The sequence below is a fragment of the Schistocerca cancellata genome, chromosome 3 (assembly GCF_023864275.1).
Source record: "Schistocerca cancellata isolate TAMUIC-IGC-003103 chromosome 3, iqSchCanc2.1, whole genome shotgun sequence".
Lineage (NCBI taxonomy): Eukaryota > Metazoa > Arthropoda > Insecta > Orthoptera > Acrididae > Schistocerca > Schistocerca cancellata.
Window position 1 is genome coordinate 579,525,461 of NC_064628.1, and position 17,253 is coordinate 579,542,713.

Sequence of the window (17,253 nt, forward strand, 5' to 3'; positions counted from 1 at the left end):
CAGATTGTGCAAACTAAAACTGGCCCTGAAAATATTTACAATAAGACTGATGCAGGATTGATTCTTAGTTATCATCACAGATGATCTGGAAATGGCCACAGCTTATATCAATACAGAGCTATTTTGCCATCAAGTTTTTCTTTACAGACTTTGCTTGGGGCTTTGCAAAAACTCTTCCAAATCTTACAGAAACACACACACACACACACACACACACACACACACACACACACACACACACACACACACACACATTTTCCATAAATTGTGTTTCGCATAATACTCAACAATGAACACACACCATTTTATTGTGAGCACCATTTTGTGTTTCATTCAGCTGGTCACTAAAACGTGTGACCATTTTCCCAAACCGTCCCATAACTGTCCCATAACTGATGTAAGACCTGAAATAAAATACAAATCAAGTAGGAATAAATTAATCCCCATAGACAAATGAAATATGAAACAGTACTAGTGATTGCCAGTACTCAACCAAGTAGATTACAATTTCCTGTGTTGAACTGCTTGTACAACTAAATAAGAAGCCTCTATGGAAGCATTTTGCACTCAGCTGTAAGTGAGGGGATGTGCCAAGGGTCATAAACCAGCCGGAAGACTGCAAAGTAGTATTCATGGAAGACACATATGCAATAAACAGTGGCAGTTGGTGAGACTGGCCTGTGCTTTGAGGCAAGCCATGTTGTACACTGGATGCACTAAACTCACAATATAATTATATCTCCAGATTTTGCCAGGAAAGTGGAGTCTGTTTTAAGAATCTGTATACATGCCATTTTTTGCACCATCCGTGAAAAGCACCGTTTCGGACAGAATGGCAGTCAGTCAGAATTTCTCGAAATACACGGATCACTAAGATAACACCTGGGAGGGGAGTGGGAAGAGGAAAGTTCAGTACACCCTTAGAGAATGTGTGACACAGCCACTACATCTGGGCCGCTGCAAAAACAGAATGTTTAATGAAATGAAAAAACAGCTACCACTAAAAAAATTAGGAGTTGTAGTAAGAAACACAGCAGTCCTTACAGAGGTCCACCTGTGTTAATTGGCCTGTGAATGTAGACAAAGACACGGAGAGAAAACAACAAAGTTTTTAGCACCAAATGCAACGAGTTTTGTAACTGATTAACCATAATTCTCACTGGTCAGCTCTTCGAATATTTATTGTTCAGCCAATCAAAATTAGCAGATGACAGAAAACATAGAGAACCAAATCTTCCTTGTTGGAAGCAGTTACTGGCTAGGCAGGTGCCTTCTCAGGCAGACTGCACTTCGGCAGCAAGTGGCTTACATCCAGCCAAGTTGAACTTAGTCAGAAGTTTTTGATACAGATCCTGTGACTGATTCCACAGCCACTCCACCAACCAGTATAGCGAGATCCGGCTGCAGATTGTAGGGACAGTCGAGCACTTTTAATGATGTTCAGTGATTTCCATCTTCAGTTTGAAGATGTGCTTACAGCTAGAATTTAAACATGCTTTAGACTTCAGTTATATAAGCAAATGTATGCCTTTCTATGTGCTTTCTATATTTATACTCTAACTTTCGGTAATCACGGTACAACTCCTGCAAATAATAATGTTTATCCAGATACACATCCATTTGACTCACACCCCAGATCCCATGCCTAAGTGCCAAGGCTCTGGATTATTATTGTCAATGATTGTTTAACCATTTATTTTACATTTTTACATAATAAATTAACTAAAATCTTTGTTTAATTTTGTAGATGATCAAACTTCTTTATCATTGTTTTGGTGAGGAGCATTTTAATTATGTCAGACAGACAGGGCCACTTGAATGTCTCCAATTAAAGATTCACATTTTAAACTGCCACCACCCAAAAACCACAACTGACCACTTAATGTCTACTCCTCTCACTAAGTCAAACATAATAAAACAGAAGAACTCAGGACAGAGTTGGCAGGAGATGAGCATGTGCAAGCATGTGACAGCTTCCAGTTGGTGCATCGTAATTGTGATTTCCACGATTTTTAGTGGTGGACAGTCCTCCTGTTCATTAACAAGGGTCGTTTCCATATCACACTCATAAATATTTTCCAGGTCAGTTTTATTTTGCACATAGACTGTAGTTAAGATTATGACCAGGTATAATTTATTAGTTTTAAGAGATAAGGACACCATTAGTGTTGACTGAATCACACAATTCCATAAGTGAAAAAAATGTGTTTGTTATTATACTTATTACTAAATGCAGCATTTTACTGTGGTCTTATTGGAACAACTGTTTTAGGGCATAAGCTTTCAAAAATTTGCCTGTAATGTTACCAATACTATGTTGAATACTCTGTCTTGAATAAATCTGAAGTTTTGACCATGGTTGCTGCATTCTTAAGACAGCTTGGAGGGAGGCCCCTGCAACCAATGCTGAAAGTGTTCTGTTCAGTGACAGTTATTTTATGAGATGTGAGACTGTATCCAGAAAACTTTATGTTGAAGGTGAATGTTGATTTTATATGTGAGATAGCAAATGAGGAATTTTAAATGCTTCTGTAATTAATAATGTTGATGAGCATTAGGTGATGAATATAGTGGACTGTGACATAAGGGTGTAGACAGAGTGACATATGGAGGGGTGGATTGGTCCAGGGGAGCATGTACAGATAGCCAAAGTGGTTAAGGTGATCACTCGTGATAAGCAGGAAATCTGGGTTTGAGTTGCACTCCACTGCAGATTTTCACATGTCACTGATGGGTATAGTACTGCTGTACCTAATAAAATTGATTTCAAAGAATTCACAATCAGCAAACAAATTTTGAATTTTTTGTGCAGCTGTGGGCTGTCAACAAGGTATTTTCTTTCAGATAAGCATGTAAGTTCATCTGTAAATTATAGATTTTAAACTGCTGGTGCCTAAATCTGAAAATCATAAGTGGTTTATTGTAGAAATTATTGTCTTGCTTGGGATTTGAGTATTGGTCCACACCCTTTAATGGTAAACTATTGCTTCCCAGCATTGTATTTTTTTAGCAGGGTGTTATAATGTTCAGTTGTTTTCTTGGTCAGAAATGTTAATAAGTTGTTAAGTTGAAATATAATTGTATTGTTATATTGTGACATATGCTTAACAGTTGCTTTGAACATTGCAGGTGTGTTATGACAACTGTCCACCCAGACACAGTTAAGAAGTTTGATGATTTAGAGCCTTTGAGGACCTTGAGAAAGTAAGGAAAACAATATCTTAATATTTTATTTTATTTTATTTTTTTTTAGAAGAAACTGACTATATTTAATTTGTGACATACAGAATTCAGAATGACAGCTGGTCTTAGATTATGGCTTTGGATTTTGTAATGCAGTGTACAACATTTGAATATCTGGGCTAAGAAATTGCTTGACTAATACATGCTTCTAATGACAGTTATTAAGGTTCCAATAGATTTCTTCTTAAAATACTTGGAAAGTAAATTTCTGATTTTTCTTCAAAACTGCTTGTGAAACAGATTTGCTCAGTGCAAGTTATATATGGAGAATCCAAGGCTCCTGAAGCCCGACAGCATACTAAAAATTATGATGTTGGGCGAGAGTTATAAAAGAAAGTGAAATGATCTCCGTTGACATTGTGCCATCTATTTGTTTAGTGTTAACACAGCAGTAGTCTTACAGTAACTTTAACAGAATTGTTTCCTGAGAGAGATGGTGCTGTAGTTGTTACCTATTTTTTGTTCAAAATCCCTGATGCCTTATCCTCATCTAGATTTCTTACAATTTTGCTGCAGGGTGATGTCCAATGTGGTTCCTACAGTAGAGGCATGGCTGATTCTTCTTGCCATTCACATCCATCCAAGCTAGTGAGAAATACTGAATGATGTTGAGGGTCATCACTGATGGAGCTCTAGAGCTCTTTTCCTTCTTTAATAGTGTAAAATATTAGGTCCTAGCCATCCATGTGTGCTAACCTAGTTTGCCTTCGTAGTCATGCTAGTGAGTGGAGTAGCACTGCAGTAGGTACCACACTGGACACTCATTCGGAAGGATGGCACAGTTCAAATACGTCTGGCCATCTTGATTTAGGTTTTCTGCAATTTCCCTAAATTGCTTAAGGCAAATGCCTGGATGGTTCCTTTGAAAGGGCATGACCACTTTCCTTCTCCATTCTTCCCTAATCCAAACTTGTGCTCTGCTTCAATGAACTCATTATCGACAAGACATTAAACAGTAGTCGTCTCCTCCTCCTCCTCCTCCTTTTTAGTTGCCTCACCCAGTTTCCAGCTGCACGGGGAAAGGGAGTTTTCCCTAATCTTAAATGGTGGTGGTCTGACCCAACTAGGTAGATTTGAAGGACAAGTATTTTCAAAGCTCTACCAGTGACACCATCATACATCGCAGAAAAATTTCGAAATACCCAGCAAGGAGGCAGCACCTTACAGAAGAGCTGAGGCATTAGCAGGAGAGCCAATGAGAAACCCTACATTCTGCTCCTCTTTCTGTTTGGCTGAAAAGCCTACATGTTAAATAATTTTGTGAAGCAGTTTGGAACTCGTAAAATGGGGGAGTTGGCCAGCAGAAATCAGACAGAAGTAGCAGCATTTTCATTGCGTGTGGTACAGGGCGATCTTTCATGATTGCCCAAGTTACTTACTGCTAAACAGAAGCCTGACAGGATCCAAACTGTGTTCCCAGATGTGAGCGTGGAATTCTGCTTAGGATCTTTCTGTTTTTCCTCAGTGTGTTGCGGTTTAGCAAGTGTGGACTTGTTGGGTAAAGAGAGAGACCTCAGATCAGAGTATTGAGCCATTAGCTACTTGTAGGTGGTGTGTGATGACACATTTGGCTAGGGTCCATTTATGTCAATAAATTTAATTTGTTTCCATGCTGATTTGGGATTAACATATTGCATGACTCTTTCCTTGTTCACTTTGGACTATGTCCCAGTTTTGTTGTGTGATCATCAGTAATAATTGCTAATAGCCACTTGAAGGTGGTGTATGGAACCGTTAGTGGTGAACGTTTTCCAGTACAGTGATCAGACTTTGGAATCTTCCTTGGAACTAGTTAAATAGCTACTGGGCTTTTTGTTATTGATTTTTAGTAGTGAAGTTCAACACTATCTCCCTAGGTTAAGTGAGGCTGGCAACCCTTATTTACATTACTTGATCCAGGAGTTCTTCCATAGTAGAGATAGCATCCTTTCAGGTTTGACACAAATCAGTGCAATCAGTGTACAAAAGAGATTGCTTACAAATCACTCATCCGACGGGTTCTAGAACATTGTTCAAGGGTGAAGCACTCGTACTAGACAGTATTGAATGCATACAGAGAAGGGCAACACAAATGGTCACATGTTTGTTTAATCTGTGGGAGAGTGCACAGAGATACTGAAGGAACTGAACTGACAGACTCTTGAAGACAGGTGTAATCAATTCTGAGAAAGTCTATAAAAAAGTTTCAAGCACTGGCTTTAAATGATTACTGTTGGGATATATCACAGTGTCCTATGAATAACATTTGAGGCATTCAAACACTCATTCTTCCTGTGCTCCACATGTGAATTACACTGGAAGAAACCCTAATAACGGGTACAATGGGACATATTGGTACCCGCTGCCATCCACTTCACGGTGGTCTGCAGTGTATAGATGTAGGTGTAGATGTAGGTGTAAGAGCAAATGTCTTAAGGCAATGCTAAATTAGTCTTTTTCTTGATTCATCAGGGACTGTGTCAACAATAATTGAAAAGAATGGCTGTTTAATTTCACTGATTTCTGTTCTAAAACACAATCATTTAACAGTTGTATCATCTGGTTTTAAATTTGTGGACTTAAACATTTTGTTTCAGTTTTTTCATTAGAAAGATATGCCATCAGAAGAAGATCATGTCTGTAGAGTAGATGTATTATGTTTAAGACATTGCCACTTTGTTTCTTTATTTGATCCTCATGATAGCTGTGAAAACCAGTTTGATGTGGAGCTAATATTCTTGTCACATCCATTTGATCATACCCTTCAACAGAAACTGTTTTAATGGTTTTGCCATGTTTCCACATTCTGTAAGTAATGCACACCATTAAATGTGTAGAGCAAGTTTCACATACTTTTTATTCTCTTGCTTAGACCTAGCCAATCATTAATTTGTACATCCCACCATGTATTTTCTCCATCTCCAAATAACCAGCACACAACACAGTATACTGCATTTAGAGCAGGGAATAGCATAATCAAATAATTCCATTTTCTGACCCATTTTAATATAATTTGATGATAATCACAGCAAAGCAATCTTTTGGTCTTAGTTTCACTAGGGAAATGACCTCGATGGCTTGCATGGCCTGCTGTATATAATTTGTAGTTTAGTCTCTTCATCCAGTTTACTATAGAATAATGTTCTATCAGTGTTAAAAGGTATGTTTTGCTGATCACCCTAAAGCTGAGAAGAACACTCTGTTTATGGAGAATTGACATCTATTTCTGATGGTCAGTTTTCAAATGGTACAGCACCAGAATTTTCACTGATATTCATTTTAACAGCTGGTATTCTGTCCCCTATGAACTTGCAAACTGACAGAATCTTCCCCTATTTTTTTTTCAACTGTAATGACTTCCACTTTAAACTTTTAAATCATCAGACTCTCCTCCAATTTCACTTTTGTTACTACTTTTAGTATGTGTCCTTTTTGGGCCTTTATCTGTCTTCATTGTTTTTCTAAGTTCTTTGTCTAGGCAGTCATTGGAATTATTTCTCTTTTTGATGGATTTTGACCAAAGAAGAATAAATAAATAAATTAGAATGTACACTACACTACTGTGTGTCACCCTACAGGAACAGTTACATGGTTTCGGTTCAGGATTCCTCCAGTAATGGCCACATACTCGTAGATGTGGAAGACACATGTTACTGAATGTTACTTGGTATTAAGTGTGTAAAGGATGTTCGAATGAAAGCTTTTGTTTGGGAGTATCATTCTGCTGTCTAACACTAAAGTATGCCATAACCTTACTTTTGTTGTGTGTATTGCGGCATTAAAGGCAGTGACTGCATTGGAATTACTGGGACTCGAATATATTATTAGTAAGGAGGAACACGCCTTTGATATTATTGCATGTTTTGGATCCACATTGAGAGCTGAGTGGTAGTTGGAGAAATGTTATTTGGACACTAAAATGTACAGTGGCTCTATTAAATATTGTGCATCCATTTTTATTGACATCGTTCCATATCAATTGCAGTATTTGCACTCTGTGCGTAGGCAACTGAGAAAGTAAATATTCTACTGAGAATGCTCCCCTCCCCAACCTACTAGAACAGTGAAACTTGACACTGTCTCTTAGCCATTTATCCCCCTTCTGTGTCAACAATTTTCCCAATTCAGAGCATGAAGTACTAATGGCCTCAGTCAGTTAGATTGCACCAGACTGTATGAAAGTGGTTAGTCATAAATTAAACCTTTCATTGTTGGTATATGTTATTTTATGCAGTAGTGTATTTCTGTTTTCACTTTTGTGACATAATCATGTACAGTAAAATGTTCTAAGAAACTCACACGATATTCCATTAATTAATGTATCATTCTTATTGCCTTGTTGTTACCAAATTTGAAAATATATTGGTTTCTTTTCCAGATATCGTAAGGTGACCAAAAAGTCAGAACTGGCTATTGAAGGGGAAGCACCAGTACTTGGTCGGTATTTGGGACTGCACCAAGGTGGTTCTGTTAAAATTGGTGATGAGATCTTTGTTCCTGCTTAAAGACGGAGAAATTTCTGCTTGTTGTAGAGTAGAATTAAATAGCAATACATAGAAATGAAACTGATGAGATGTTTGTAAGTTGTCATAAAAATATTTGTGTACAAGGAAATTGCACCTATGAAGACTGGCACTGGTACAATTTTATGGATATTGTTATATTTTTATAAGTTTGTGTTGGATAGAAGTGAATATTCTTTAAACTGAAGAGTGCTTAATTGAAGTCCATTGTATTAAAAGCAGTCCAGAAATTATCTGGCAGCTCATACATATTTTTATAAAAGAGACTTTCTGAAAGTCTACAAAGATTGTAACCTTGCATTTACAAAATAAATAGACTAAAAATCATATAAATGCAGTATCATTGTAAAAATAAGAGAATCCTCTGTTATCAAGATGATATTTGCTATGAAGAAAAATGCCATAAAAAAAAAAGGGAAATGTTTCAAAAGATGCTGTTGTTACCAAAAGTTGATGTTAAGAATTGGCAGGTCACGAGATGTGATGACAGCCTATCCTGGGTGAATGTTAGACAGTTGTGCATTAACCTCTCTTGGGAATAACAACACAGCCCCTTAATAGCACTGCATAATGCAAAACTGTGATAGGATATGTTGTGCTGTAGACCTCTTCAAAACTAGGAGCACGTTAATAGTTGGCTGAATCGGATGAAGTTTGAACGGTTTCGTTGTACTACTGTCAGCCAGTTGTGCAGTGCTGTGGATTTAAATTTACAGTAATCAAAAATTATTCCTTCCCCTGTCAATAGTTACAAATTCTTTGACAGTCTGTGAAATTAAGTGGTTTCATTTTCAGCGATATACAGATGCCTCTTTCATTTATAATCCATAGGGATTTCAATACAGCTTCATCAGAAATGACAAACTGCCTATTGGCTTCTGTCTCGGGTTCTATGGCTGACATTCATCTGATGATTTTACTGACGTTTCCCCAGCACGAGTGGCTGGCATTGTCAAAGCTTCACCCTCCATTGCTGGTGATGAACTGGAGCCAAGCTCACGGCAGCAGACTATATGTACCTGGTGTGTCAACATCCGAGGGCTTCCCTGCAGTCATTTTTGGTGTGGTTCTCCTCTTGCTACCTGCAATGGTCGTTTGCTACAGTTCTGGAAGCCAGAATCTGTTTACCTTAAGTCTTTCCTCTTTCTTGTTGAAGCTATTCGCATGTTTTTGTATTTATACAGCTTCTATAAACAAGCGGATGTGATAGTGCTTATCTACAGCCAGAATTTGTGTCACCGAATTTTATTACGTGGTCGGTCTCACTCAGTGTGTGCTCTGCCATGGACGATTTCTCCACCTGCCCCAACCTGCAATGTCACTTACGTTCTCTGATCCTGGTGTTGATTGATCATCCAGTCATTCTGGCATAAACTTTTCCGCATGTGCATGGTATGCAGTATATTCCTGACATTGCAAGTGGGCTCCTTTTCTCCTTTGCTGATCTAGGACACTCCTTGATCTTCCTTGTCAGTTTGAAAATCGTTTTTACACTGTGTTTGTGCAATATTCGGCTGATTCTGTCCATCACTCTGGGAATGTATGGCAGAAAGGCCATACCTGACATTTCTTTTTCTGATTTCTTACTTCGCCGAGTTTTTGGCTCTGTTACACTTTCTAATATAATTTGTGGAGTACCCATTGCTCCTCAGAACATTTTCCAGGTGTTGCATTTCATGTCTGAAGTGCTGTAGCTCACATATTCATCCTGCTCGCATTATGAGCATATTAATCATGCCTGATAACAGATGAATGTGGGCCAAAGAACCAGAGATGGAAGCCAATTGGTAGTTTGTCAACCAATGGCCATGAAAGCCTTAACAATTTTGTTCATCAGAAATGCCAGTTTGTATTGAAGTTTCAGTTGCACAGTGGAAGCTGCTATTCGTGTGAAGTCTTGTGTTTGTTCTTATTCTGTTTCAGATCTTGCATTATAACACATCATGTATGGAGTGGAGGAAAAATGACTGTTTAAATGCCTGTGAATGCACGATAATTAGTCAAATCTTGTGTTTGTGGTCTGTGTGGGAGTGATAAAAAGGTGGTTTGTAGTATATTACTAGACTCCTCACTTAATACTGCTTCTTGATACTTTGTAAGTAGGCTTTCATGCATGTACCATCAGGCATCTACCATTTTTTTTCTCAGTATTTTTGTGGTTCTCTCCCATGAATTGGACAAACCTGTGACCTTTCCTTTGTAAACTGATTGCTCTTCTAAATAGCACAAGTCTTCAAACATTTCGTAGTGAAAAAGACTTTTGCTACTCTCAAATTTTAATACCCATGTGGAATGACAAGATCATGTAGATAAAATTACACATTCAGAAATCTAATAATGATGCTTCTTTAAAAGAGTTATGTCTCATAAATACAGCATTAACAGAACATGTAATTTTAACAGAAAAAAATACATGTAAAAATTTTAACCTTGTAACCCTAGTGCAATTTCTGAAGTAAAGATTTCCAGTCACAGAGCTTATATGATGACAGCCAATAGATATAGTGAAATAGTGACAAGTAGCAACTTTTATAGCTTCTCACAACCATAAAGGGCCTTATAAATGTCACTTGTCTCATAAGACTGAGTTAAAGCAAATAACAAGGCACATGATGCTGCACAAGTGTCTTGATGTGAAAGATTTACAGTAGGAATGGGAAGGTGGTAACTAAACTGAAATATACAGAAGACAAGGATAAATGGTGGGGTCCAGCACTTTACATTATGTAGGGTGATTCAGCTAAACTGTCACGTAGAATATAGAATAAAGACACAGTTACCAGAGCAGGATAAACAATAATAACTAATATGTCACACTAAAAGCATGTTTGCTGAGCGTACACAAAGTGCCTCAATTTTGTTCATATTTGTACGTACATGGAATTTCAATATTCAGCAAATAAAATAGTCCCAGAACTTCCTGAAATCAGAAACATTAAATCAGAGCTGGTTCGAGAACATTTTTCCTCACAAGCAATTTATCAGTTGATGCGCCCCTTCTCCTCCCCTTTACCCGCCTACACTTTCATCTGTATCAGTTTTCGCTACCATTTGTGATACAAATGTATACTAATCCTGCACGTGGATGGTACTGGCATCCCTCACAGCTTGGTGACCCAAGCGGCCACTAGTAATTATTCTATGTCCTGCAAGGAAATGTTAAAGGTGTGGTGCCTCTGGTGCTCCTTTTATCTTGGCACTTCAACTGTTGGCTTGTGTTCCCTTAAACCAGCTCTGCATTAAATTGTAAGAAGTATCAGGATGCATAAACTGATAAATGACCTACATGCCGCCCAGCGTGGATGCCTATACCCACTACCCATGGTAGGTGAGGCAAAGGACATGACATTTCTCCTTCTCCTGGCAAAAGAGTGAACCACTGTGTCAGTGTGAATATTGCATTCTGGTCATATTGTCATCCTAACGGTCACTGCCTTGTTCTAATGGCGTTGTTTCCATTTAAACAAAGTGATTGCTCGGGAGGTCTTCATGTTCCTTATAGTGGAAATCCCTGTTGTTGATATGCACTACAAAATTGTGACAGGACTTCATTCAAATGACATGGGTAGTGTCTGCGCTCTCTCTCTCTCTCTCTCTCTCTCTCTCTCTCTCTCTCTCTCTCTCTCTCTCTCTCTCTCTCTCTTTTTTTCCCCCGGTAAAGTAACACCATCTTCGATTTAGGTGTCATGAGACAAGTGTTGTAGAATCATACTGACCAAATTGGTTCTTTGACAATTTTTCTGGTTACCCGATCTTTCACACAGTGTAAAAGATACAGACTACATAGCATGTGTTTCATAGTTTGCATGGAGGTGTTCAGTGTTACCATTCACTGTCTTTATCCTGTGTATCTCAGGTCTCCATTAAGGCCAGATATCTTGCTTCTTCAGTTCTAGTGATAAAACTGTTGACGTAATCAACAGAAACAAAGTATCCATTGCTGTTTCAACCTCTCGACCACATATATCAGTAGTAGTCAACCTGGTTCGTACCTCCCCCTAGTGGGCTAGTGGGTATTCAGCTTTCGTAGTGGGTGGTAGGCAGCAGGGATTTCAAAAACATTTTCATTAGGTTTTCATAAAATTTCTTGTGACAATTTAATTTGAGAAACTAAACTATTTGTATCCCCAAGTGTAAATTTATTTCATGTTATGTAAGTGATACTAAATGGTGTTATTGTGTGGAGGAAAAAAAAAATTGTATCGACCCAGAATAGCTCGTGCATCTCCACCACACCACCTAGTTGTAACAGACAAGTTGGTGCTGCCCCCCCCCCCCCCATCCTAGACACAATCAAAGACGTGCAAGAGGTATCTGGGGATGATTACATATATAACAGACTCTTGCAGAATTTAAGACACAAAACAGAGCAAAGAAAGATGGATTAATTGTCACTGATTGAATTTCACAAGTCATTGCAAAAAGTGGTAACAGTTGCAATATTAGATAAACTGTAATAATACTCTTATAAAAGAATTTATTTCAACAGTAATGCATCAGGGTATACAGGAAATTGTAAAAATGTTGCCCCTAACCAGTAGCATTCTAAAGCGACAAATTGAAGAAATGGCAGTTAACACTGTGGGGAAAAAAAGGGGAAAAAATACATTTAAGTGTTCTTCAAAATTTTGCATTTTCCTTCATAATGGAACTGACAAATGGACTTCATTTTGTTATATTATACACTATAGTTGTGTTAAAAAGCATTTACTTAATATAATACTAGGTCAGGTGTTGCGATCAATAATCGATATTGGAATTATATGTTCTTTGTAGCTTATGACCGTGATCTTTGGTCTACAACAGGTTTTTGGCACTTGAGTTTTGGCCATGGTTGAGTGTAGTTGCTTTTCTAGTTTTGGCAATAAATGTGTGTTTTTGTTACAAATAAACCATGGAATACTGCGTCATGATTTCGATAGTCCAGTGCTAATTAAAAAACCCGCATCTTTTCTTGGACCCAGAGCAGCAAAGGAAGCATCGCCTAGACAAGAAGAAGCCACGTGGACAATGCAGACTCGGCAGCATCAACAAAGGAGACATCATGGCCAGCTCTACAAAAGTACTATACAGCCAATAGCCACATTGTAACAGTGTCCTTATGGAGATAACTTTTCCAGCATAGTAGAAAGGGTTCATGACACCATGCAGCTGTAAGAGTTTGCCACTGTGGATAATAATGCTGTATTGATGACATTTGTACATTATTTTGATGAAAACACCATATTATGAGAAGAAATGCTATTCACAATAAATATAATTGCATGTACAGCAGGATTATTTACATTTAATACTGTGAAAACATACTTTACAAAAAATAATATTCTTTTAAATTTTATTGTTGCATGAACTACTAATGGAACACAATCAATGGTACTTTACTATCATAGATTTATTGCTTGTTTGAAGAAAGAAGTGCTTGGATTCATTGTGTGGTGCACAAACTTATAATAAGTAGACATATAAGTGCAAGTCTCCATTCATTATTAAATATAATAGTTTGAGGCCATAAACAAGATCAGATACAATTAAAAACAAACAATAGAATTTTTCAACAGCTTTGCCAGGACATTTATGAAGATTTTATTAGGTTTGGTTTTGGGCACACAAGTTTGGTGGCTGCTAAATCATACATCTTTGGCTTGTTTTGTGTTATTAAAATGATAACCCTCATAAAATTTTTTGAAAGTAATAATGAGACCCATGTGCGTTGACAGTTAATGACAGTAAAAAAATGCCTTTTCTTTGACACATTTAATTTTGTCAATTTACTGATTCAAGGAGCTAATAAGTCTTTAGCTTGCAAAAGTACTGTAGTTATTGACAGATTTGAACTACTTCATTATAATCTGTTGAAAAGAGAATTTTATCATGTTTCTATATTATCATCTATAACGCATGAGATGAAAGGATGTTGATGGTTTCAATAGGGACTTTTACTGAGTCAAATTGAATGTGGGAAGACTATTTGAAGATATTTTGAAGCTGAAGGTGTGTGACTAAATAGAAAATCCTTTAATCCTTTTGCCACAAATACTGAGGAGACTGCTCCAAGTTACCATGAACTGTTATAAATTAGAAATGAAGAAGAAAGTTACATTAATTAGATAGTGATGGATATGAAAACCTATGGCAAATTGTTTCCTTCCTCATATGTTTTAGAATCACACTTTAATGCTGTTAATCATATTACAGTCAAAGAATGAAACCCCCTGAATATATCTGGGGGAGACCTTCATTTGTTCTTTACACAAATTATGCCAGATATCCAGAACTTAGTTTACAGCATTAGCCTCAGGGATCTCATTAATAATTTAATAACCTAACAGTAATTTCATCAGACTTCACGCTTATGTTTGCAAAGTATAAATGAAAGATAGTTAACTCTAGTAAGCTGTTTTAAAAATATATATTCTGCCAAACTTAATGAAAATTTGACATTACAGATTTGAAGATAATTATTATTGTATGCTTGAACTTCCTGTAAGTCCATTCATAAATTTTATGCAGTTATTTGCCTATTTTATAAATCACTATTACTATGGTGGGAAGCAGTGGTTGGGAAGGGAGTAAGACAGGGTTGTAGCCTACCCTCGATGTTATTCAATCTGTATATTGAGCAAGCAGTAAAGGAAGCAAAAGAAAAATTTTGAGTAGGAATTAAATTTCGTGGAGAGGAAATTAAAACTTTGAAGTTTGCCGATGACATTGTAATTCTGTCAGGGACGCAAAGGACTTGGAAGAGCAGTTGAACGGAATGGACAGTGTCCTGAAAGGAGGACAAGATGAACATCAACAAAAGCAAAATGAGGATAATGGAATGTAGTTGAATGAAATCAGGCAATACTGAAGGAATTAGATTAGGAAATGAGACACTTAAAGTGATACATGAGTTTTTGCATTTGGGCAGCAAAATAACTGATGATGATGGTCAAAGTAGAGGATATAAAATGTAGACTGGAAATAGCAAGGATATCATTTCTGGAGAAGAGATATTTGTTAACATCAAGTATGGATTTAAGTGTCGGGAAGTCTTTTCTGAAAGTATTTGTGTGGAGTGTAGCCATGAATGGAAGTGAAACATGGACGATATATAGTTTAGACAAGAAGAGAATAGAAGCTTTCGAAATGTGGTGCTACAGAGGTATGCTGAAGATTGGATAGGTAGATCACGTAACTAATGAGGAGGTACTGATGACAATTGGGGAGAAGAGGAATTTGTAGCACAACTTGACTAGAAGGCGAGATCAGTTGGTAGGACATATTCTGAGGCATCAAGAGATCACCAATTTAGTACTGAAGGGCAGTGTGGAAGGTAAAAATTATAGAGGAAGACCAAGAGATGAATACACTAAGCAGATTCAGGATGATGTAGGTTGCAGCAGGTACTTAAAGATGAATAAGCCTGCACAGGATAGGGTAGCATGGAGAGCTGCATCAAACCAGTCTCGGGACTGAAGACGACAACAACAACAACAACAACAACAATGTCATCATTACTATGGAACCAGCTGGTGACTCGAAAATTTTGCTACTAACAGAGATACAAGAATGTGTTGTAGGTATAAGATGGCTAATTACCAACGACATATATGGAAATAATGCATAAAGCATGCTGCATCTTGGATGCTGTTCCAGGACTGGATCAGATACATTGTGCCATGCTCTGTCATTTGTGCCCTGAAACCAATGGCAAACTCTTACCCTGATCCAATCAGATCTCGTTTGATGGACAGCACAACACTACCTGGAAGAAGGCAATATTAACTCCCTTATGGAAACCATATGAAACATGGTTATCCCTCTCAGTTATTTAGTGAATATGGTTTATCAATTTCAGGTTAATAAAAATAAAACTTGCCTTGCACAAACCTTCCTGGATTTGTTCCAGCACTCTAAATAAATTTGTTTACATCAAGAGGAAGAACCAGCCCAATAATCAGTTCTGCGTCATATTGGATTGATGAAGTATGTAGCATTTTTGTTTTGCATGTTGGTTGCTATGGGTTTATTTATTAATTATAATTTTTTTTATTTGTAGTTCACTGTTGCTGTTTGAGTTCACATATTGTAATTTTGTCATTTGTAGGTAGGAAGTGGAGTTTCGGGTGCTAGAAAGTGGAGTGCCAAGTGGAGAAACCAGGACATTTCAGCTATATGCTTCTGTCTGAGTTGAATAGAGGAGTCACAGCAGTTGAGGCAGCCAGAAATGTTTGCATCATGTGTGGGGATATTGCCACTGGACAGAGCATGGCAAGAAATTGGTTTTCTCATTTTAAGGAGGATCATTTTGACATCAGCGACTCTCCACGTTCAGGAAGACCTCTGGGATTTGAAGATCATCATTTAGATGCATTAATCCATGTCAGTGTGCTAAAAAACTGGCAAATGTGAACAACTGGTGTCATTCCACTAGCATGCAACATTTTCATGCAGTGGAGAAGGTTCAAAAATTTGGTGTGTGGTTACCAAATGCTCTAAGCCAAAATCACAAAAACAAGTGGGTGGTCATAGATGCACCTCTGCTTTTTCATCAATTGGCACTTAAACAATACTGACTGTTCCTATCCTGTATCATTACTGATGATGAGAAATAGTTTCTTTATGCTAATGTAGGGGGAAAGAAAGGAATTGTTGAACCCAAACAAAGCAGCAACTCCCTATGCAAGTACCTGTGCACATCCACAAGAGATTATGTTATGCATCTGATTGTTTATATAAGGACATGTGGTGTACTAAGAGTTGCTTCCCTGAGGTGTAACCATCACTGCTGACATCACAAACGCAACTTGAGAAAAATGACCAGGAAGACTACGTGAAGTGATGCTACTCCACGATAGTGCCTGCCCACATTCTGCTAGACTGACAAAATAGCATTATACAGGAGTTGGGTTGGGAAGTCATTCAGCACCCATCTTATTCACTTGGTCTTGCACTCTCAGATTTTCACATTCAACAGGGTGTATACGACCCGGGACAACCGGGAAATCCGGGAAAAACCCGGGAATTTTTTCGTCCGGGAGAAAACCGGGAAAAACCCGGGAATTTTTCGGTATTCCGGGAATTTTTCATTGTTTTAGATTTCAGTTAATTTTTTGCAATTTTGACTGCAGAATTGATTCTCTAGCAAAGAATGTTATTGTATCCTGCTACTGGAGAATGATACTGCAGCAATAAAATATAAAGGAGAGGGAAAAAAATAAAACTTTAGTGGCAAAGGAAATGAGCAATTTACAACAACAAAATACCGTGCACGCACAAGCGTCCGCAAATAGCAAAAATATTTCAACGGCCGTAGGGCGCGGACGGTAATTCTTCGTAACAATAAACTGCTTGCTATGAGCATGACTCACAACTGTTCACGTTAGGTTCGTTTGACCAATTGCCAGCGGTCTGTTGCGCAAGCGCATTTGACTCGCGTATAAGCAGTACCTTCTCCCGCTACTTGAAGTTTGGCTGTTATCTGTATCGGTAAGCAGCCAGATGCAAACGAGAAAAATCTTTCTCC

The 17,253-nt window shown here is 37.8% G+C and overlaps 1 protein-coding gene across 1 annotated transcript in view; it reads left to right on the plus strand.

The window, feature by feature from the left end:
* Positions 1 to 8,069, plus strand: part of LOC126175435 (mitochondrial amidoxime reducing component 2) — a 147,332-nt gene extending 139,263 nt beyond the window's left edge. The window contains exons 6-7 of the mRNA XM_049922236.1: positions 3,130 to 3,204; positions 7,601 to 8,069. Coding sequence (XP_049778193.1) covers positions 3,130 to 3,204; positions 7,601 to 7,727 — 202 coding nt within the window. The 3' untranslated portion in view covers positions 7,728 to 8,069. The remainder of the gene's footprint in view (positions 1 to 3,129; positions 3,205 to 7,600) is intronic.
* The last annotated feature ends 9,184 nt before the right edge of the window (positions 8,070 to 17,253 follow it).